This window comes from Lichenostomus cassidix, chromosome 1 (assembly GCF_008360975.1).
Source record: "Lichenostomus cassidix isolate B80296 chromosome 1, HeHo_3.0, whole genome shotgun sequence".
Lineage (NCBI taxonomy): Eukaryota > Metazoa > Chordata > Aves > Passeriformes > Meliphagidae > Lichenostomus > Lichenostomus cassidix.
In genome coordinates this window covers 12,688,710-12,712,186 of record NC_139479.1, presented here as the reverse complement: position 1 = coordinate 12,712,186, position 23,477 = coordinate 12,688,710, and the positions used below count along the sequence as shown (strand labels likewise).

Sequence of the window (23,477 nt, the reverse complement as noted above, 5' to 3'; positions counted from 1 at the left end):
TTTAATTGTATTCAGACCCTTTCTCATACTAAAAAACTGGGACTCTTTCAGGAAATTTCAAGTAAAATCGAGAGTTGAGACATGAGAGCTGCTGGACATGGACTGTCCTCACATGGAGCACAGAGCTGTGAGAGGTTCAGCCAGGCACCTCGGTGGGGTTATGGTGGTGAGGCTTCCACTCCTTGTTGTCACTTAGCACTTGCCTTGTCACATAACATGAAGGAGACCTTTGTTCTGCCAATGTGGATACCTGAGGGCCGAATTTGGGTTGGAAGCCAGCTGTGCAGGCACCATCTTATGGACTGGCTGAGACATATTAACTGGGCCATGTGAAACCTGAATGGAGGGTGTAGCCAAGTGGGGTCAGACTCTTCTCCCAGGCAACCAGCCACAGGACACCATGGCAGAGCCTTAAAATGTGCCAGGGGATGGTTAGGTTGGACAGGAGGAGGAACTTCTTCACAGAAAGGGTGATAATGAATGGACTGCCAACACGTTGCAAAACAGGGAATATGTAAAATTTGCTCAAGAAAGGATGTTCTAGGATGTTTGATCTTTGTAAACTTTCAAGCTTAATCAACAAGAAGGAGATTTAGTTTGTGAAACAGAGTACAGCTAGCAAGCAAAGTCTAAGTGATATCCAGGTGTCAGAAAAACAAATAACTTGTTGGTAGAATTGCCTTGATAAGGTTTAGGGCTTGACATGCTACGATGGTCTCAGACCTAGAGGGAGACTAACAAAGCTTGGGGAGAAGGATGCCCACTCTCAGTGGACACAAAGAATGCAGAATTTACAGACCACAAGGATATCTGGCACAACTCACATTAAGAAACTAATCAAGCTAACTCAGCAACTGTGCTGAAATCAGCTCAAATTGGGTAAGAGGTGATTCTGGCAGGAGGAGATTGGGATCATCAACTCACTGACCACCAACCCAGGAAACCCAGTGTACCAGAGGAAGATAAAGACTGGGCGTGAGGGCTAATTAGCATGGCAGGTGAGAAAACCATTAACCAATAGAAGATAAAATACTGATTAACAAGAGAACTACGTAATTTGTAGCCAATGAGCACTAATTCTTTTGTTTGCCAAAATGTGTAATTAGCAAAAAATGTTGATCGTTGGTGTGCTTGATTCACGGAATACCCCTGAGCACCCAGGCTTGTGCAACTCCGAAATAAAGTAATTACTGTCTCCCTCGAGAGTATAATTACTTGCTTGTTACACAGCAGGTAATGACTCCGATTTTTGTGGACAACACAGGGAGGTGGTGGAGTCACCGTCCTTGGAAGTGTTTAAGGAAAGGCTGGATGTGGCACTCAGTGCAGTTGACACGGTGGGGTTCGGTCACAGGTTGGAGTCGATGATCCCAGAGGTCTCTTCCAACGTGAGTGAGCCAGCGATTGTGACTCCAAGGACGGGCTGAGACACCGAAATCCCCCAGCCAAGCCCCGCTCCCAGCCCCGCTCCAGCCCAGCCCCGCTCCCAGCCCCGCTCCGAGCCCCGCTCCGATCCCCGCTCCCCTCACTCTCCGCCCCGCCTCCCCTGCGCCGACGTGCGCGTGCGCGGAGCGGGCGCGGCGCTCGCCCCTCCCGCCGGGCCGGGCCGGGCCGCGGAGCTCGACGGGCGGCGCGGAGCGGCCGCGCCCGGGCAGGAGCCGCCGGCGGCGGGAGCGCAGCGGAGCCGGGCGGGCCGCGCCATGCGGCTGTGCGGGGCGCTGCTCAAGAGCCCCATCCCCAAGCAGATCGAGTACTACTCGCGCTTCTCCCCTTCGCCCCTCTCCATCAAGCAGTTCCTCGACTTCGGTGAGTGCCGGGGCGGCGGGCTGAGGGGCTGTGGGGGTCGCCGCGGCTCTGCCGGGGGGCCGCGGGGGCGGCCGGCGCAAGGCCCCGGCTCCTCGGCCGCGGCTCCTCGGCCCGCCTCGGGAGCGCGGTCAGGCCCGGCCCGGCGGCCCCGCAGGCCCAGGGCCCGTCTGACAGCCAGTGCGCGGTGCCGGCCGGTGGCCATCCAACAGCCGCTGCTCGCCCCGCCGCGGGGCCAGGCCAGGCGGGCTTGCCCTCCTTCCTTGCGGTATCCCCTGACCCGGGTACCGCGGGGATGGGGGCAAAACAAGCATTTCTGACCTGGTGGTTCGTGAGCTTAGCGAGTGTAGGCGACAGTAAGTTACTGGTCTTGAGCGTGAAAATGTAAATCTGCCGTTTAGAGATCGGCTCGCTTAAAGCTCGGGCATGAACTCTTAACCGCCCTTGTGTAGCAGACCTGTTCGTGCCAAATTCAAAAACACTTCAGGAAATGTTGCTGACGATAAACAGCATTTTTCTTGTCAGAATAGATATTATTATTGTCATTATTATTATTATTAATTTGAGAATAAATAACATTTTTCTTTTCAGAAGCCCTGGAAGGAAATTCAGGAATGGCTTGTGCTGCTGTTAAAAAACGCACTTCCATCTAGATAACAACAAACCCATATCTGTATTGGAGGTTGACTCCTGTTCTCTGACACGAGAGTCGTTGAGATTTTATTATCTAAAAAATATTGCTGGTAGAGTAAATGTCAAGGCTGTGTGTAACACCATGATGCTTAACAGAGTGTTCCTTCATTCCACCCTTAAAATAAAGGTACAAAAGGATAAAAATGAGCCAGTGTTCAGCCAGAAAGTGATTAAAAGTGAATACAATTGCACAATTATGGCAATCGTATTAGTGAAAGAATGCTGTAAGTACAGAAAGCCAGTAATGGGCTTGATGAAACATCTCAGTGAAACAGGGTTTTGTACCATTAAAAAGGCCTCCAAAACCCCCATCACACCTTGTCTCCATTTAAGGGAGACTCTAACTAGAAGCTGTGCTTTCTTTCTCTGGTCTCCATTCACCTGAGTTTGTCATCCCTTCTCCACTGGGCTTCTCTGGCATTTGTGCTTCTTATGCTGTGTCTTTCTCTACTCACAAGAGCAATGGCCTAAAACTTACCATATCTTTATTTTAGCCCTGGCACTAAACATATTGCCTGTGTCACCATTGCCTGTGTGTAAATTGTTACTGGGGAAGTATTGGTGTTTGTGAGCCTGTTCGGTTGTGAGTGTAGAGGTGTAAAGATTTCAGAATTTGCTTGAATGCCTTGGATGATCTGAGAAAACTTGGCGTTTTGGTTAGGATTTCTGCAGTTCTGTGTTGCCCTGCATTACTGTTTGCCTTTGGACATCTCTTCTGTGGCACCTTTTCATAATGCTGTGTTTAACATTGTATTGTCTGTATTACTTTACGAATAGAAAAATATCTTGTGATTCTCCAGGAAGAAGTAGTTTTATTTTACAATTTTAAGCCTGGTTTATATTACTAGAAATTACCAGAGTGAGAACAGGATGTTACAGCCTGGCCAGCCTTATTCTTTAGATATGCTCCAGTTGTCACTGGATGTGTCATTGGAATCTTGTGTGTGTGTGGCTGTGTATTTAAGGGTCTTCATGTCTTAAGACTGACGGGAAGCTCTCTAGTCACTGACATTTAAAACCTCTGAAGAAAATAAATGTCTATGGTTTAGTCTTGGAAGGTCACCAGGAGTTTCTAAAATTAGTAGTTTTATGGTGTATCAACCTTGCTAAACCTATCACCTTGATCTTAATAAGCCTAATGAGCCACTTAACATCTCCACATACTTACCCTTTAATGTCTGTATTTAGTTGGGAAAACTCAAGTAGGAAAATGACAGCAGTTTAAGCAAATAGATTAAACCCATTGTAGTTACCTAACTTATGTGATCCTAAATGTTTACAGCTTTGGGTAATTTCAAGTTCAGCTGGAGACTTCAGAGGCCTAGAGGAAAAATTGACATCAAAATGTAAGTGACGGTGCAAAAGTTTTACCACTTGAGGTGTGGAAGGCCCTGACAATATGTACCATGTTATGGAGCTGTGCTACTTCTATCTGAATTAGCCAGAAAGGAATTTTGCTGGTGGCACAAGACACAACTATTCAAGAGAGCAAATATGCCAAGCATAAGGACCACGATACTCAAGGTGCAGTTCAGTTGTGTTTGTTCATTTGTAAAAACGTTTGGTGGGAAGAAGACACTGTTTTGTGATCAGCTGATAGAGGCTACTTAGTGTCTCACTTCAAAAGAAATGCTATTTTTAATTGAGCTACATGAATGTAATACTTGTTTTACAAAAACATGAGTGAATTTTCAACAAATGTTGAAGAAGAGTAAGCCCATTGGAAATGTGTGAATAACCCTCACTTGGCAGTCTGATCTTGTTGTCTGACGTACATTTCTTGTATGGAATTTGCACCTACTGTGATTTGGATTTGTGTGAAGAAAGTTTTTTGACTTAATTTCTGACAGTAATGAAACTACAGTGTGTTCCTTGTGCCTTTTTTTTTTGTTTTGGTTATATTGTGTTAGACTAAGTTGACTTACAAATTTGTAGAATTCTGTTGAGCAGGGGAAGAGAAACTTTGTATTTCTTGAGCTGAAGAGTCTCTCAAAGATAGTTTGTGGCAATGTATATCGAGGGACAGCTTGGGCTTCTTTTAATTACTAAGTAGGAGTGTTGGTTGTATGGAACACGGTTGTGTGTATAGTGAGGCTGTAGAGTCTGTTTCTTTCCAGTGATATAAATTGACAACATTTATTTTAAAACTTTCTCAGCTTAATTCAGCTAATTAAACCGCTAGAAAAGACAGTTTGTTTAAAGTAGCTTGCTGGTACTAAAAACCTGTGAAGCAAACCAGAGGGCAGTAGTTGAAGTAACTACAGTCACTTGGATTTTTCAGCTGGGTGCTGTTTGTGTCCACACTCTGTCCTGTGGGATGTGCTTTCTGTCGAGCTTGCAGCTGTCTTTGTAGCTGCCGCGAGTGTCAGAGGTTACTGTGCCATGGGCTTGGGACCTCTGTGTTAGAAAGTGAGCACTCAAACTGTGCAGCTTTTTTCTTTTTTCGCTGTGTGTACATTTTCTGTTTGCACACTCGTGAGTTCTCTTCAGGCAGTTTCTTTTGTTACCAAGTGCATTTCCCAAGATTCTTGTGCAAACCTCATTCATTTGCAAAAGGATGACCTTCTGTAAGTGTGTGTCAATATAAACAAGTGTTGACCTTGTTCAATGCCAGCATGTCACTCCAGGTTTATCCAGGCCTCCAAAATATTTCTACTCTGGAAAAAAGCCCCAAACCAACCAACTGGATTCAGTCGTGTGCTTCCCAACTTCCAGTTCTTCTGGAAGTTGTTTTGATAGATTTCCAAGTGCAGGCATTCCTTAATGACCCAGACTGATTTAATTACTAAAATATCTTTTCTGGAATGAACGTGTAAGTAGAAATGTCGTGTAACATTCAGGTCCATGGATCTTTGTAGATTTTGGGGGTTGGACTGTTTGAGAAAAAAAATGCCCATACTGGAGATTCATGTTGTTGGAGCATCTCAATTTGGATTTGCTTCAGCATGTAAAGTGGGCTGCAGAGAGTGACAGGTTAATCCAAAATACCCAATACTCTTAACTGGCAACCACCCACATGGGTAACCAGTTGCTCAGTCCCATGCCTGGGGAAGTAATAACCTGTCTGTTTGAGGAAAGTAGAGTTTCTTTTCTAGGAGTGTCCTAGCATATTTGAAAAAGACATGCAGAGACTTGAGCTCGTGGTGCCTGCACTGCAGCCTGTCCTTGGTGCCAGCCAGCCCTGGAGAGCTGCACCAGTGCTGAACCCTGCCCCAGCTGGCAAGCTCCACACAGCTGCTCTCTCACACGGGGGGGACCTCAGTTGTCTGTGAAGTTACTGCAAATGTTTTGTCAAATGAATGGTTGTACTGCTAAGGCTACATATAATTAAGCACTAATGGAGACATGAATGAAATATAAATTGTATAATCCTTTGATCATGTATGAAGGAGTCATTTGAAGCTGTGCTAGTGCTGTGTTGTGAACGTGTGCCAGGATACTGTACTCATGTAATCCTGTCATTGCTGCTGCTCAGCTGACCAAGTGTCTGAGACCAGTGAGTCTGAGGTGTGTTTTGTCAGAAACACAAACCATCTGCTTTTGGAGCTTGTTTACTACTGAAGCTGTCTTTGCCAGTTGTACCTAGCTATATTCTAGCCCTTTTTGTTTCACATTTCAAATGAAATGCTTTGGATGAATTGTGTACCTGTGGGGTTAAACTTGTTTTCTTGTTAACCCTTTGAACACGTCATATGTTAGTATTCATGTACCACAGAGTTACCGATGAGCTTGCATAAAAAAGTTGTGCATGTGTTTAAGACACAAGATAGTGAATCACAGTGAATTCTCATCGTGGAATGTGACTTGGGAGATCCTGATTTTGTAGGTTATAATCAAAATATTTGTGGCGACTGCTGCAGTTAGTGGCATTGAGAAATATCACAAAGGTTGTAATTTAGTAATTTGACTGTACTGAGAACAGCTGAGCTGGCAGCAGATAATCACAATGAGAGCATGAAACTCTTGTGCCCTGGGGCATATCTGGGGGAAAACATGATCAGTGGATCCTTCTGATTTTTTAAATACAATTTTTGGTATGAAATTGTTTAGTTTATGTGGTGCGTATTAAACTTACCTGTCTTGGGGAATTGTGTAGACCTCTTCCAAAATGATATAAAGAGCAAACCAGGTACCAGCCTGGTTACTGCCAGTTGTATGAGCAGTATTAGATTGGGGTTTTGCAAGAGTGTTTGTGCTTCGTGTTGCCTTCTTGGCAGAGGCATGGATCTGAGCTGAAAGCCTGCCACTGGAGAGGTAGCTGGCAGATACAATTTGAACAAGATGTGGGGGCAGGAAAGTAGAGGTCAAAACCAGCCTTATGTCTCCAAATATAATTATTAATCTTCTTACGGAAAATGGCTCTTGGAAGATTTTTCTGCACAAAAAGATACTGGAAGATTTTTGGGGTTTTTTTATAGAACATTAGTGGAGAGACTCTGTATCTATGTTACTTGCAAAGTTTAGGGCTAAAAAATATTAAATAATTACCTGCTATTTATTGCCTGCAGCTGTGCTTTTTCTGCTGCTCCCTGTGCATTGTCCTTTCAGACATTAGTGTCTTTTATTTTCATCTGGCTGGCTTCAGCTTCCATCCAGCAGTTTTGTTAGAGCTGTTGTTGGTAGGTTGGGGATCCTTTGATGCCTAGAGTATTTCCACTATAAGGTATTTGTACTTTGTGGTGAGTGTCTTTCTTGATTTCGTAAAGCTAAATACATTAAATGATTTCAAGCCTTATGAAAATGTCATGGAATTAACTTCTGTGGCTATTCCAGAAATTTCAGTATTGTTCTTCAAATATGTCTCTTAGAGCTTTAAATAGAATCTCTTTAGGAGTTTTGTGGAATGATGGAATAAAATTGTTTTACTGCTGTTTAGTTTTTACCTTGAAAGGCTACCCTTTGGTCACAGTGACAGCTGGATGTGCAAGCTGGATTGTCTGACCACATTTGTTCTTGAATTCTTCTGTGGTTATCACTTTTCCATATTCAGTCCTTCATTCCCTAGATCTGGGCATGGATGAAGTTTACATTTCATAACATTAAAAAGGGTTTTCTTTGAATGGGCTGTAGCACAGCAAGTAAACTAGAAGCCTTTTTGATGCCACTGTTATTTATAACCTGTTCCTATTTACAACAGCCAGTTGCTGGCAGGCAGTGATGTTCCAATACTATATATAATATTGAAGGGTTTTATGAGGCCTAATATTGATTGTTTTGAAGCTCTGGAAGAGTCATTGTGGTTAGGTAACTTTGTTCAGCAGTCACTATTGAACTGTGATATGATAGAGATATTTGTGTGTGGGAGTACTGTGTAATACTAGATTGTGGTGCATTTCATTTGCAGAATTATCTGTATCAGTCACTTTTATAGGCTGTTTATTTGGTAAAGGAATACTTATTTTCTGTCAGTAATTGAGACTATATATTCTGAATTCAGTATTTTAGTATAGTTATAATACAAATTCCATAAGTTGCTGTCGATGATCAAACTGGATCACCAAGGTAACACTTTATTTCTTCCTCATAAAGCCTAAGCATTGAAAATGCTGCCTTCAGTAGGTGGTTTGGCTGGTCACTCTTGCCTGTAAGCATAGGCTAGTAGTCTACAAATGAGCATCCTTCAGCTCATGGAATTGCTTGAGTTTTGTTTCCCAAAACAGCAGAAAAATTTTCAGTGTTTGTCTATGGACTGATCAGAGGAGCTGTGCAGTCCTCTGCCTTGGGATGCTGGCAGGGGGAGATGCACATGTTTCCCTGCACATGTATGTGTCTGCATGCTTGAGCTTTTTATTCCCTGAAGCTGATACGGTGTGTAAACACACAGCTGAATTGTCTTCTGTGAAACAGAGGGGACAAGAGCTCCTCATCTGCATGAAGCTGTAAACAATGCCAGTGGATTTGTTTGTTTCTTTTTAGCAAGTAGCAGAAGCAATGGAGAGTACAGCCTGACAGACATTGAGGGTTTGGGAAGCTTCTTTGTGGAGGGACAAAAAGACAGGATTTGTAGTTCTTGAAGATCTAAGAATGTTAGGGGCATGTTTTTCTTCCAACAACTGGTAGAAATTGTTGAAATGTCTGCTTTAGAATAGGTTTAAACTAATAAGGAGGTGCTTGGAAATCTGAAAGTGAATTTTGATTAAAATGAACATGAATTTGATAGCATTCTTTCTCCTCCAGAATGGAAAAGTGACAGCTAGTGATTTTAAAATAGCATAGCTTCTGCAAGCCAAGAAAGTAGGTCGATAGGGTCTCTTCTAAGACATAAGGAGTATAAGATGATCTGTCAGTTTGAGAAAGAGCAATTCTGATGCAAACAAAAGATAAGAGAGCAGCAGAGTAGTGTTAGGAATTCCAGAAATACTGTTGATTTAAAAAAAAACAAATGAAAGCTGGAAGCAAGGGCATCTGTCTTGGATTGCCGGACAAATAACAGCCAAGGTGAAAAGTCATGGGATAGAAAAGCAGATAAAAAGATGTTGAGATAATTTATAGTAATTGGGGAGAATGCTGAAGTGAAGCATTTACTTGATGAAAGTAAGTACATAACGATAAAGATTGTTGAATTCATCTTGAAGTTGAAGCTAAGTTGAGTTAAGTCAGGTTGACCACAGTAGCTGAAAAAGTGATGGAGCTAATAATGAAGTAATACATATATAAGCACCAACAGATAAAGTAGTAAAGAGGCAACAGATTGTGTTGGCCTGGCCTAATTTCCAAGTGAATTTGGTGTGTGCTAAGACAGTAGCAATAGGAGCTGTACCTGGCTTTTTATGAAGTTTTGGCACAGCCCCATGTGAAATTCTTAAAAAAAAAAAACCCAACCCACCAAAAAAAAAAACCCTCAACATACAAAAAAAATAGAATAACTTCAAGTTGAGGTTGCTATAAATCATAGCTGTTCAGTGTTATGGTGGGTTGACCCCATCCAGCAGCTGAGCACCCACCCAGGCTCTTGCTCCCTTCCTCCCACCCCCCATCGGCATGGGGAGAGAATAGGGAGGGCAAAAATGGGAAAATGTAAGGGATGAGAACAAGACAGTTTAAGAAGTAAAGCAAAGAGGAAGAGAAACAAGTGATGCACAGGCAGTCTCTCACCACCCCCCAGAAGCAGAGCTGTGCCCAGACAGTCACTGTGGGGTGGATGTCTGGGGTGACAAAGCCAGCCAGTTCATTCCTGCTGGGCATGGCATCATGTCATGTACAACATCCCTTTGTCCAGTCCATGTCAGCTCTCCTGGCTCTGTCCCCATCCGGCCTGGTACCCATCCCCAACCCTGCTTGCTGGGTAGGGACTGAGTGCAGAGGAGAGAGAGAGAAGCCCTTCATGCTGTGCAGGTCCTGTTCAGCCATAGCCAAAACACAGCTGTGTCACCATCACTTGGAGTTACAGCTCCAAGGCACTGCACTTTTTGGGGCACTGTGAGGAAAACTGACTCCAGCAGCTAGCTCAGTACAGGTGTTTGTGAAGAACAATTCTTAAATGCTCTGCGTTGCACTAGCAGTCATTGATCTTCACAGGACTGTGTTGTGAAGACTGAATGGTATGTCTCCAGTCTCCCATAGCCCAAATCAGTATAATCCATCATAAAATTAGGCACAGATTTAGGAATTGTTTTATCTAATTCCACAGTTACTATATTAGGCCAGCTTTTCTTGTTGCCAGTTATCCTTAATATAATGGCACTTTTTGACAGCTACCTTTTCCTCAAAACTGCTGAAATATTTCACAGGCTGCTATTTATCCCTTTAAAAATATGTTTGGTTTTCTGTGTTTTTCTGGAGTCAGTTAAATGTAATTTTTCTTTTTTGAAATGTTAGGTTGAAAGGATGAGTTAGAGCACTGAACTGTGACTCTTGAGATATAGTTCTTCTTTTTCTGATACTTTGTGTGTTGTAAGAGGCTATATTATTGGCTCCTGTTTCCTTTAAACCTTCCTATGTAAATGTGACATTCTCTTATGTTTCCTTGCTCTCTTTACATTATTTTCTATTAGTTTGTAGTCAATGTAAAAAAAGTGACACAGTGTTCTAAATACTTTCACTGATTTAATTAATTAAAATAGTAGACTTGTGCAAATTATAATTGGTGTTTTTCAGAATTAGGTTTAAGATTGTGCATAGAGAGAGAGGCAATTTTTTTTTGCTAAAAATAATTTACATTTTAACTGCTACTTGTTTGTTTTAATCCTTGTTTATGCTTTTCTGAAAGATTTTTATAGACTGCAAAAATACTTTCAAACTCTGATAACTAGCAATGACATAGAGGAATCCTCTAACCTTTTTTGTAATGTGGTTTGTTAATTATCAAGTGTTTTGAAACAAGATGTTTAACAGTCTAATGCATTTCACCTCAGTGAGACTGAAGAGAAACTGGAGCATGTGGTATTGGCAGTATTTTTATGTAATTGGTTTTAACTGTGTGAGTCTTTGCTCATAAACGATAATTTTATTTATGCTGGGGATTTGGAATAGCTTTTCCTTTGGCAGGTTGTCAGGAACTAAAGGATAAAGCAGGGATTTGTATTTTTCTGGAATGGTTAGAGAGAATTATGGAAGTTTTTCATAAAGGTTAGGAAGGAAGTTGTCAAAGTTGTGAGAGCTTAGGGAGAGTGCTGAAATTTGGAACATCTAATTATAATCTTCAATGTGAAATAGATTTTTACCTCTTATGGGAGGAAAAGGTGATTATGAGACCCAGGATGCAAAACTCAATCTTTTCTGGTCATTTTAGTATAACAGAAGCTGATCAGAGCAGCAAAAGGGGAATAAAGTTTCTTTGGCTTGGTGTTTTAAGCCTCATCTACATCTAAAAAAAAAGTTTAAGTTTTGTTTTAAAATGTTGAGTCTCACCAGAGCAAAACACAAGGTTTGTTTTTCCAGGGCCTCCTGTTTGAGAGCTGTAGAGCTTCTCAGCACTGAGGCTGCTGTGCTTGTCTGTCCTGCTCTGACTGACTGCTCCCTGCTTGGGTCTCAGGAGTGTTGGTGCAAAAGGAGCTGATACAGGCTGAAAAGCCACGTTGTTTTGGTTCTGTTTGTTTGTTTTAGAAGCCACTTGTGCCTGGCTAGGGTAGGAGTCTGGGTTACACTGGTAGTTCTAAGACCAAGAACCTGATCAGGGCCATGGTTTCTCCTAAGAACATTTTGGCTCTTTGCTTGTCATTGACTGTGGGGAGTGCCTGTAACATGGTGAGACAAAGCTTTGCTGCTAAAATGATTCACCTGACTTTCAACCTACTCCCAAGTTGCTCAAAGGAAAGACAGCCTTGGGTCTATACCTCTAAAAATAATACAGCCTGTGGGTAATTGGTTGAGTGCCTCTGCATTAAACTTTATAGATACTTTTGATTACTGTGTTGTCTCTTGGTAAATGAATTAAAATACTTGAAAAATTATTTTATGAGAAGTGAGTGGTAAGCAGCTAAACGTTAGTTTTAGATCAGGGAAGCTTATTTTAAAAATTCACACTTTTATTTTCATTTGGGTTGTTCTGTTTAACAGTACATGGTGCTGGTCTACAGCTTTGACAAGTGATTATCTGATAATCCATTCCTCTTGAGAGGGACAGATGTCCTTCTGTCTCCCCTTGAGTCTTTTCTGTGACAGGAAGGCTGTGGCTTTAAGAGTTAAAATTAATGATTACAGTGTATTGTGCATCTGGTAATTCCTCCTGTTGATCTGTTCCAGTTCAGCAGTAAGTTAAGCTGCTTTCCAGCACAGTTGGTTTCATTCAGAGCACCATTTATTTGAAACAGGCTTACTGGAGTTCACAAGTTGTATATTGTTACTTATTGCATTATTTATTATTAAATTAGTGCATAGCTAATGTGACAGTGAATGTAATTATTCAATCCATAATGAGCTGTCCAGCTGTGCTAAGGACAGTGAGCTGACAGTTTTTCTTTGCCTGCATTGATATGAAAACATGAACTGACTTTTTCTTGATGCCAGTGGTATTCCTTAACATGGGCATAGTAATTAATACACGTAAGACATAAACCAGCTCACTCTTAGGGGTTTTGGAAATAAGTGGAGATTTTTTTTTTCTGTATGCAAATTCAAGACTACTTGTATTTATTTTTTAACTTCTTAAGTTCAAAAGTTGTGACCTTGATTATGAATGGGATTTTGTCTGGTCATTCAGACAACAGGCTAATGTATTCTCCTGAGTGAATGCTGTACTGAAATTTTCCTTTGGAGCAGAAAGTAAGCTATTGCAGTTGCCCTGGCAGTCAAAGAGTGCTTCAGCCTGTTGTTATTTGAATTGCATAAATTAGAAATGGGTTTTTAAGCTCAACTGTTTCAGTACTTCAGCCCTTGCTTTATCCATATGTTGTGTCACATCACTGTTGGAAAGTTTGACTGGAAAGCCAACTAACATGTGAGCTTCCTAGTTTGGATTGCACTTAGCAATGAAATGGCAGAATGGAAATAAATAGTTGTAGAGTGGTAACAACTGAGTTCTCATCTGTGAACATAAATCATGTAGGTTGAGAAGACTCAAGCACCCCTATCAGTATGCTTTCCCTTAGGCTGAAAAGGCCCAACTAGTCATGGGAATTGGGGTGAAGAAGAGAAACAAGTATTTGGGAAAGATTACTTGCAGTCTTCAGTTCTGGCTTTGGGCTGGCTTTCTGGCAGTAGTTGTTTGACAGAACTGAATTGACTGCATGAAAGTGATATGTTTATCATAGTTCAGTAGCATCTAAAAAGATTTTTTTTTGTTTTCAATTCTTCAAGTTTCATTCTTTGAAGCTTCAGAGTTTCTCCAGTTTCCTTCCTGACATAGAACCAGTCTCTTAATATACCAATCATATGTGCCAAGTGAAAGCATGCTCTTAAAACAGGTCACTTGCATGAAACAATTGCAGGGGCTGGTGGAAATAGCCTTAGAGAGAGAGAGAGAGGTGGAAATAGCCTTAGAGAGAGAGCAGTAATGGAACTTGGGCTGAAGCTTAATTCTGAGCTTCTAAAAAGAGGCTGTATACCTGAGGTAGTGTGGCTTAGATCCTTAAATTTGGCCGTCTGCAGGCTACCTGTGTCAGAGCAGCTGTGCAAGCTGTGGTTGCTATTCTGTAGCACAGTGTGGTAGGTCCAGTTTCAAAATACAGATTTCTCAGATGCAGCCTGTGGTAGGTAGGAAGGGTCAATAAGAGTCAACATCTCCTGTATTATTCTGTGTGTTCTTTTTCCGCTTGCTTCATTTTCATTGGGTTTTACAAAGCCCTGTCTGGTACCAAGCAAACAAACCCTGCAAACATTTTGTGGGATTGGTATTTTTAGTGCTTGGTGAGATAAATATCTAGAGAGTATGCTGAAAATGTCATAATTTCATTGGGGAATAGGAATGCTTTTGGAGTTGGACTTGCTTTGCTGCGTTTTGTTTTGTAGCCACATTTATTGGGACTGTGCAAGCATAGCTTGTTTGTCTCTTAATAAATAGCCCATGCTCCTGAAATAGTGTGTAATCATTGAAATTAAGCTATTCTTTTAAATTTCTGTTTTCCTACCTTCAGCAGCAAGTTATTAGTTTTAGCTTTTGCTTAGTCTGCTCTGATGCATTGATCCTTTTTGTATATTCTTTTGAAGATTTCTTCATCCTTCTGCTTCACTTTGTTTTGTTTGCCTATACAGGAGTTATAAAATATTCTTGAAGTTCAAGAGAAGAGAGTAGATATGGTTGATCAACTCCTGCTTTCCTGTCTTTCTTCCTTTATTTTGCCCTATCTAAAAGCAACGGTAGTTTCTGATCTTGTTTTAATGGATTCTGGATGAAGTCACTTGTCTCTGACATACAACAGGTGGGACTTGGCTTCTGAGTCTTAAAGTGCAGTGTCTGTCTCTGGTGTTCAATACATAGTTAATGGAGAGAACTAGACCTCTGCCTGCAGTGAAAAGACTAAAAAGAGCACTTCGTTTCTTCTTTTCCTACTTTGTTTCTTCTTTTCCTGCCTGCTCTGACAGATGAATGTTAATACTCAGAAACTACTGATGCTTTTATGATGTGGCCTTGGCAGTCCAGTGACAACCTGGGGATGTTGCAACTGCATTAGGTTTTTGAACTAGGTGACTTTGATCTTCATGGTGAAGGACTCTTGCTGGAGTCTGTTGTCAAGTGGGTATTCATGAATGTGGGAATCTGGCAGCTGAACTGAGAGCATTGGAACCAGAGTTCATGGTCTCATGCTGCATTTCTGCACTCTTCTGCAGCAAAATGGAGGTTTGTGTAGAGCCTTCTGTATGGAACTAATCCTTTTGTAATGTGAATCTTGGACAGCACAGTATTGCTCTGGCAGTTTGTAGAATTCACCAGAATTGGATCAGGGCCTGCTGCATGTGCGTGAAAAGCCTCTGCATTGTTTGTGCCTCTTGTTGCAGGACCCAGAGCAAAAGGTTTCTCTAAGTGCAGCTTTGCAAGAGTTATCTAATTTGTTTTCCATTTCTTGGCACTGTGGAGTAAAAGAGGAAACTGAGAAACAGAAGAGATGAGTAAATGTTAGAGGAGAGTTGAGAGAGGAGAAAAGAGAGTAGTAGACAAAACTGTCTGAGAGTAGAACTCTGTTTCCTGAGTTTCCTTTGAATAGAGGTCCACCAATGATAACATTGATTTATAATCTCAAAATGTTCCACTTTTAATCTTTTCCCTTCTGATGGCAATACATTTAGAAGTTCTGATGCATTCAAGTCTCCTTTTGAGACCTGTGCTACCTCAAAGGTTGTGGATCATGTTTTATTCATACATTTTTCTTAATTTTTTTCTCCGTTACCTGTCTAGTTGAATAATTGGCATGATTCATTCTTGCTGGAAACATATAACACTTGCTCATATCTGAAAAAATTGATTTAATATTAAATGTCATCAGCTGGGTGAACATTTTCTGAAATTTTAATATGTTACTCTTATTGGAGTAAGTTTACCTGTATTTTCAACTTAAACTTGTGCAATGGCAGTCACATCATTCTTCAGGTGTATCATATTTCGCTGCACAAGCAAATCTACCAACATTCACTGCCTGGTGAGCAGCAGCCATTCTGAATGCAGCAGTGGTTTTCTTACATACTCATGCAAGAAAATACATCAGAATTTCTTCACTAGATCCTAGTTTGACTGATGTATTTTCTTAGTTGAAGGCTGTGTCTGTTGTCAGTCCATTACCCTGACTTGTTCTTAAACAAAAGAGTCTCACGATTTGCATCACAGTCTCTCTTTGGTGCTAGGTTTGAACTGAAGATTTGAAAGTGGCAGAGAGGAGGCCACAAATAAGCTTTTCTATGTGGCTTTTGTATAGGGTGACATTGATTAGCCCAGACAGGTAAGATTGTTCAGAAGATTGAAGATGGTAGAACATTTTTTAAACAGTTTCCTTTTCTAAACCTGTGGTGACACTTGATATTTCTTTCCAATTTTGTGCCAGGTATGCATGCAATAGTAATAACTTGAGGATTAGTTCCTTCACAGATATCTTGCTTTTTATTGTCATTTTTCTGTCAGAGGAGCTATTATTGTATAATTTAATTTATGCAGTCTATGCTGTGTTTTTGCTAACATCTTACTTGCTTCAGAGTTCCCACTTTTTGCTTGTTTGCCTGTGCAAAATTGCACTGCTTTCCCTTTGCAGGTGATTGACAAAATGTGAGGTGATCACTTTCTTCCTCTTGGGTCATGAGAGAATTAGGGCTACAAAGAATGTTAGGCAGTGTTCAGTCTAATCTCTTTTCAGAGATTGAATCAACTAGTTTAATTTAGTTTTGGGCAGATGTCTACCTTCACTAGTAAAAGAGATGACTAAATCAGATCAGGTTGCTCTCTTTGAGAGTGTTTACCATCTGGAAGTTTCTGCAGATTAAGACTTGAATATTCTGCAGTTTGAGTCTAATGCTTGTTTGGTTCTTGATGGACAAGGTTACTGCTGCCTCCTCTGTAGTGAACTGTGAGGCCTTGGAGAGCCTTGCTTTGTTCTTTATCTATTTCTTTTTAGGTAAAATCCGTCAGATTCACTCATTCCTGTGTCACAGATGCTTTTATTGTTGTTATCTTGATTTCTGTTACATCCATATATGCTTTTAGAAGATGCTCAGAAATTTATGTAATTTACCAGTAGAGTGGGCTTACACTTTGTGTGCTTTTCCTTTATCCTCGTGGATCACATTCTGGGTTAAATTGTAGCCACTGTAGGTATGATCTTGGAGTTTTTGAATTAGCTTCAAAGTGTAATTCGTTAAAAGTAAAACTCTGAAGCTAATCTGGCCTCTTGACCCTGCATTAACACCTAATCCCTTGGAAAACATAATTACTTTATAGGGTTATTTTCTACTAGGAAGAATAGTATGGGATTGCTTTGTTCCCTCCAGTACAGCAGACCTGTAACAAAGAGGTTGTATCCTGTCTGGTTTGTTCTTTGTTGCCTTAATGTGATACTGCTCATGGAAAGAAACTTGTTTCAATGCCTGACTTAAGAATTTGTTTTGCACAATTATTCCACTTAGAGCCACAAAACTGAATTATTGTTCAATTGAAATCAGGTATTGCTGTTTTACAGGCACTGGGAAACAAATGTTGGTGTCTGCAAAATTCTAAACCCTATATATCATGATGCCTTGCTTTCTTCTTGGCTTTGTGGATAAGAAGTGTGTCACTTTGAGTCTCCTAGTATTTCCATTTTCAGTTTTTTAAAAGCATGCTTTTAAAGTTTTTGGAAATAAAGCTAAATACAGCCCTCAATGCCTAGTGCAGTGTAGTTTGCACTAGGGTATAGGATGACTGTATTCTTTCTTCCATTTTAACTTGTATGAAGATAATCAGGTAATTGTTTCATATATTTGTATTATTGAGTAACTTATTAGTGCTGCAGTGTAAATCAAGGAGAGATTATTCACAAATTTAACTTTCACTTTAACTCTGAGAGAGTGATTTCAAGTTCCCTTGAATAGAAACGGGTAGATTTAAACTGGCTTAAGCCTGTGGTGTTTAAGACAAAAGCCTCATTCTGGCAGCATGTATTGACCAAGCTGGAGTCAGAAAAAAATCAAGAAAAATTGCTGTATATTTTGAAAAACAGGTGGAATGGATACATCAAAATTAAAGCAAAACCTATGAAAAAAAATTAAATCTGACTGTAGGCTAAACCTGCAGAAATCTCATTGCAACTTATTAGAATGCTATTTCTGTAAATATCTTTAGAACTTAGACTGACTTTATCATACATGCAACTATAATATAACTTATCAGGCTTGTGTATCATAAATTATATTAAGGAAATACTTAACATACAGACTTGGGGATATTTTTACTTAGTCTGATGTCCCTTCCTTTGATGTCCCTTCTTTTGATGGATGTTGTGCAGGTGTTGCTATGAGGAACAGCAGCCAAGGAGCAGTGTTAGGACAGTTTGCTCTTGCTTTGAAAGCTGGAGGATATCTAATTACTGTTGATTCTAGTGGGTAGCCATTCTTTCTTGCCATGCCTGTGCTGTCTGGCAGGCAGGTAACTGACCTGATGCTAAATGCTGAAGCAACTCTATGGTGGCTCTCAGATAAATTAATTGCAGCTAAGCAGATGATACAAGGACCATGTGCCCCAAACCAAAAAGTTGAACTGAAATTATGCTGAAGCAGCTTGTAAGTTGGGAAGGCTTAAACCAGAGCTTCCTTTCCTTTTCCTGCTCTGAGCATGCAAAGGGACCCCAAGAGCTCTGTACCTAAAATGTACCTGTACAGCAGAGCAAGGCAACTCCTTAAAAAGAGACAGTTCCGAGCTGCTGGGGTGAGACAGGTTGAATAGAGATGTGCCCTTGCACGTGGGAGGAGAGGGAGAGAGTCTCTTCAGCCAGCCCTGCTTTCCTGTAGCAGCTTTTGTTGTCTGCCTTGTACAAACCCATGGACTGTGGGTTCTTTGTCATAGTTTTCTGATTTTCTGTATGGGCTGTCTTTCATTCCTTTTGCTTTTTATTGCCCAGAAGATAACTGAACTTGCTCTCAGTCACTCTTGGGAAGAAGCAGTTGTTGTCTTTGTTCAGAGGGGTTTTCTAGCTCAGAAGGTACAGGCTGAGCTAAGTCAGAGTCTTTCCTGCTGTCCAGCCTCAGTCTTTAAAGACCTGGTGTATACAGTAGCTTATGAACAAACAAGTGTCTCTCCTCTGTTGTAGGTGAATTGGTATCTAACTTGAAGGACTGAACTCTGAAATCATTACTGTGCTTCACAGGAAACAACACAATGTCTTGTTTTCTTTGTCTCATTTTGACAGGATGTGTGTATTTGTAATTGAGACATGAAAATGTGAGCAAGTAAAATAAGTCCAAGTGTTTGCTGGAAGAACTGTAATGGAATTGCTGGCACTAACAGAATTTAATGATCCACAGATTGATGATACCTAAATGAGCAAGAAAAAAGGGAAATCCTAATCCTTCCTGCATATTCCCCAAGCTAATGTTAGGGTTTGGGAACTAATCCATCAATGCACGTTACCTATGCAAAGAAGGTGAAAACTCTGTGATTATAATGGGACTGTCTTAAAAAGTACCTCCTTGATTGTGCTGGTTGCATTGTACTTGAGTCTTTCAAATTGCAAATCTGAGTGATTATGTGCCTAGCAGTGCTTTTAACACTTTCTGGTTTGCTTGAACATAATTTATAGCTCTTACATTATGCCTTCACTCCGAAATTTTGCAGATGGTTGAACTGGTTATCATCACAAAAGACATTTGCTGTCTTTCTAGATGAAAGCAGAATACTGGCTGTTCATTACAAGTAAAACATGGACTTTTAAAAAAAAATTAATTTGCCTGGACCCTTTAGAAATTAGTTATGATGGGAACTTTCCCCACTTGTTAAGTGCTGCAAAATACAAAAAACTATGTTAAATAAGGTCTGATCTTCCATCTGAACTACTTGGGCAAGTGTATTAATATACTGTGCTTTTAAATATTTCTAGTTAAAATTTTATAGGTATCTTTAGTAAGGTTAAGATTGCTCTTTGTCATGTCAGTCTTTTGGTTTGTATAGGGTGGCTTCAGAGAAGTAAGTGTTACAACCAGGTCTGCAGGAAGGTGTTGTATTCTTGGGTCCATTTATTTGCTTACTGACTGTATGTTTTGTTTCATTTTCAAAATACAAACTGAGATAAAAATGCATTTTAAAAGCGAAAGTTAATCTCTGCTGGGGCCTTTCCAAAAGGGAATGTGGTGAGAAGCACTGGACTTTCCTTCCAGGTCTCTAGTGAGAATATTGTAGTCCTGTCCTAGGAGGGATGATGGCCTGTGCTGGGTTCACCAGGTGCTGCTCAAATGTTAAAGTGCTTAATAAATTTAATGAAATTGTGACATAAAACATTATTGAACTATTGTCATTGTTTGGTCCTTTTGTTTTCACTCCTTTCCCTCCATTGTGTGTGCAGCATTCACTTTTTAAAAGCTCACTTTTATACTAAAGTTGTACTGGCAAAAGCTATTATTTTGGGGTCTTATTTCCAGCTGATACCAAGTAATTGATTAATTTTATTTTTATTATTTTTGTTTATGGGAGAGAGAATGAGATTGTGTGAAATGAGGAAGAATGTCTGGCAAAAGGGATTAAGCTCTAGAAATGTAAAAGTTCAAAATATGTCTTGGGAATGAGAGGAAAGTGAAGTTGGGTACCTGCTTAAAACTGTTGTTTTTCACAAGTGTTTTTTTCAAGGTTCTAACACTGGGAAGTCCAAAATTTGATCTGCTGCAATGGTCATGAGTTTTTCCTTCCTTCCTTCGAACAGGTCGTGACAATGCCTGCGAGAAGACTTCGTACATGTTCCTGCGGAAGGAGCTTCCTGTGCGACTGGCGAACACCATGAGGGAAGTCAATCTGCTGCCTGATAATTTACTGAATAGGCCTTCAGTTGGGCTGGTACAGAGCTGGTAAGTTTAAAAAAAAAAAAGTGGATTGAAAAGTAATTGTAAAATTAATGCTGTAGGTGTTGTTTTGCTTGCAACAGAAAATTGTTGAATTTTTCTGAATCACTCCGTTGCCTTGAGTTGTTTATAGTGTGTCTTGTCAAATGAAGTTTCATTTTCTTCTCCCTAATGTTGACTATATACTGCAATCTGGGTTCTAACTAAGGATTTGTAAGTTAGTCTTGTAAATTAGTAAAAACATATTGTTGTCTCCCAGGTAATTAAAATGAGTCTATAACTTCCAAGAGCAAGCTTTTAAAACATTCCTTACTGTATTACACTCATGGTTTCTTGAAACAGCTGTTCTTTCTCCTTATTCTTCCTTTGTCAAAAATACTGGGAGAAAATTAAAACCTCCTCTGTTTTTCTCACTGCTAAATCTTTAAAAATATGAACTGGTATTCAGTGGAAGTTATGAATGGGTCAAAAATCTGGTGTCATCCAGTAAACAGCATTCTCTGTTGTAATAACTAGTGTGGATCCAAAGTGATTCAAAGTTTTCCAAAGTAATTAATTTCTAGCCTAATTGCATATTCCGTGAGATTGAGAGACTGCTGCACTGGATGTATTAAGCACTAAAAAAATCATTGTTCATGGGGTATGTATTGTCCATTTACCTGTAAATACTTTTCCAAAGACTTTTTATAAAAATATCTTTGCGGTATACAACAAAAGTCCCTTTGTGAGTAGCAGCTTATCTAACTGCAAAAGCAGCTAGTGTTGTAGGTTTGTGTTAAATTCAGTCATAGCCCTTGAGCCAAGAGCTGTGCTGACTACACATGGACTGCTGGCTTGGGTCTCACATTTATCAAGCTTCAGGCTTAGAAAATGTAAGTGAGGATATGTGGTATTGTGTTTGTCTTTGCAAGGTAACACTGGATGTCTTGATGACCACTGCAAGTGTAGTGATGAAGTGTTTTGAGTGAGTGTAAATGCTGTGGGGCCACACAAGCACTTTGTGGTTAAGTGGCAGTTTGCAAGGTTTGAAGGTTTGTCTGTCTGATGTCACAGGAAGTTGTTATGCTCACAGAAAAGAGTAGAAAATATGCAGGCCTTTTAGGCTTTTCTAATCTGGTTGACTTGTGAAGGTGTCTTTAATGGAATGTGGACAAATAGGTGAATGAAGAAAAGGAAATAATTCTTCTGTAGTGACTCTGCAGCATAATGCTTCTAGTCCAAATGTCTGTGCTGTGGCTTGTGCTTCTGCCCTGCCAATACAGAGCAAAGCAACATTTGGGTCACTTCTGGCAAAGGAACTGAATAAGTGTTCAGAGTGGAGGGCTCCTTCAGAGTTTTTGTTTAAGAGGTTTGAGGACTCGTGTTGATTTCTATGGCCGCAATAGATACTACTGATTAAAAAAGGGAAAAAACCCCAAAACTCCGAATGGAAAAAAGCAGTGTCAAGTGTTATATGGTAATGTGATTTGCACTATCACAGCTGTTAGACTGTGATACATCTGTTGAATGGGCTAAAATATCAGACTGAAATGTGGTGAAGAAGTTGGAATGGACCAACCCAGAAGTAGAAATCCAACCCAGAAGTGGAAATTTGAAATGAAAATGTTTTCCATAACTTTCGTCTAAATTTTGATCCACTGTTAACTAACAGTTTTTGTGGAAAGGAGTATCTTCACTGAGATTATGTAAGAATATTTTTGTGGTTTTATGTCGGAAATAACAAAAGTAATATTAGGATTTTTTTTTCTGGTTATAGGTGTGGCCTTTAAAGAGCTTAGTTCTTATTTTTCTGTTCAGAGGTTTTTAATTGCTTTATGAAACATTTACCTGTAGTTTGTAAGTCCTGGTAATGAACCTAGGGCAAAATTTACTTCTAAATTTATCTTCTAGAAAGACCAAAACAAAAGTTTTGTTAACTTCAGTGTGAATGACCTTGAGCATTATGCAACTGTGCTGATAACAGGTTTGGAATCATATTTATAGTTTCTTAACCTAAAGTTTAGACATACCCAGAGAGAGATTCCTGAATTTTATGCAGTAGAATAAATACATAAATATAAATTTAGCCGTTCAGCTGTTTTGTGAGCTTGTAAAATGAAGAAACCTCTTCTTGATGCACTTCAAAAATACTTCAATATAGTCTTTTTTTAGGGTCAGATTTTGTGATCCATTGATTTTGCTATGCCATAGGTTGAGAGAGCTTGGCAGTTCATTAATATAGAAACAAAGATGTGTTGTACATTTGCCACAAGTGAGCAATACATTATTCACTCTAGTGTGTTTATTTGCTAATTTTCAGCAATATATGTAGTCACAAGCATGTTTATGTTTCATTTCGTTACCACTTTACACAGGAAAGATTACATTTTTATGTGCTTTTGGTGAGACTCTAAATGAGCTGGAGCTTCAACATTTGAGTTCCCAATCTATTACTTTGTCAGCATGCCAAAAACAATGCAAAAAGGTCCTAATCTTTAAGATGAGTTTTATTAGACTTTAATTTCCAAGTGGCTCTGTAACTATAGGAATAAGAAATCAAGTTAACCCTGCCTTCAGTACAGCATGGATCCTTTCCCATCCATCCTCTGTGCTTCCAGTCATCAAACATTCTGGATTACGTCAATCTCCTCGCTCCTTATGGTTCCCTCGGGAGCCAACCTTGTTTTGTCACTTGTGCTCCGTGCTGCAGGCAAGGCCTGTTCTCTCCTTCTCCAATCCATCTCATGCCATGCTGGAGGCACTTTGCTTCCTGTGCTTCGCTGCCTATCAGATTTTACAACTGATTGCTTGATTGCCCTCGCAAAAGGTGCTCTGTTGGTTTTTTCTCTTTCCTTTCTGGGCTCCTCAGCCTGATGTGTGCAGCACTGAGAAGAGGCAAGACCACTGTCCTTCCTTTGTACTGCGCAGCTACACTTTCCTGAATAAAGCTGGCATGACCCAGAGAGTGAACTCTGAACAAACCAAAAATAATAGTTTTGCATTTCAGTAAAGGTAAAACATCAGCTCTGTCCCAGTTCGAGTTTATAGCTGAGTTTATGTGTATCTTTTGCATGGAGTAGCAAGGGTAGGAATGAAGTGAATCAAAGCAGCAACACAATTCA

The 23,477-nt window shown here is 40.2% G+C and overlaps 1 protein-coding gene across 2 annotated transcripts in view; it reads left to right on the top strand.

The window, feature by feature from the left end:
* Nucleotides 1-1,599: 1,599 nt before the first annotated feature.
* The window catches only part of PDK3 (pyruvate dehydrogenase kinase 3), a 50,927-nt gene continuing 29,049 nt past the window's right edge, over nt 1,600-23,477 (top strand). Inside the window, exons 1-2 of one of the 2 annotated variants that reach the window (XM_085050169.1) lie at nt 1,600-1,806; nt 20,241-20,382. In XM_085050169.1, coding sequence (XP_084906295.1) covers nt 1,701-1,806; nt 20,241-20,382 — 248 coding nt within the window. In that variant the 5' untranslated portion in view covers nt 1,600-1,700. Of the gene's footprint in view, nt 1,807-2,083; nt 2,160-20,240; nt 20,383-23,477 lie in introns of those variants that run through there. The other variant, XM_085050179.1, reaches the window with a different exon arrangement.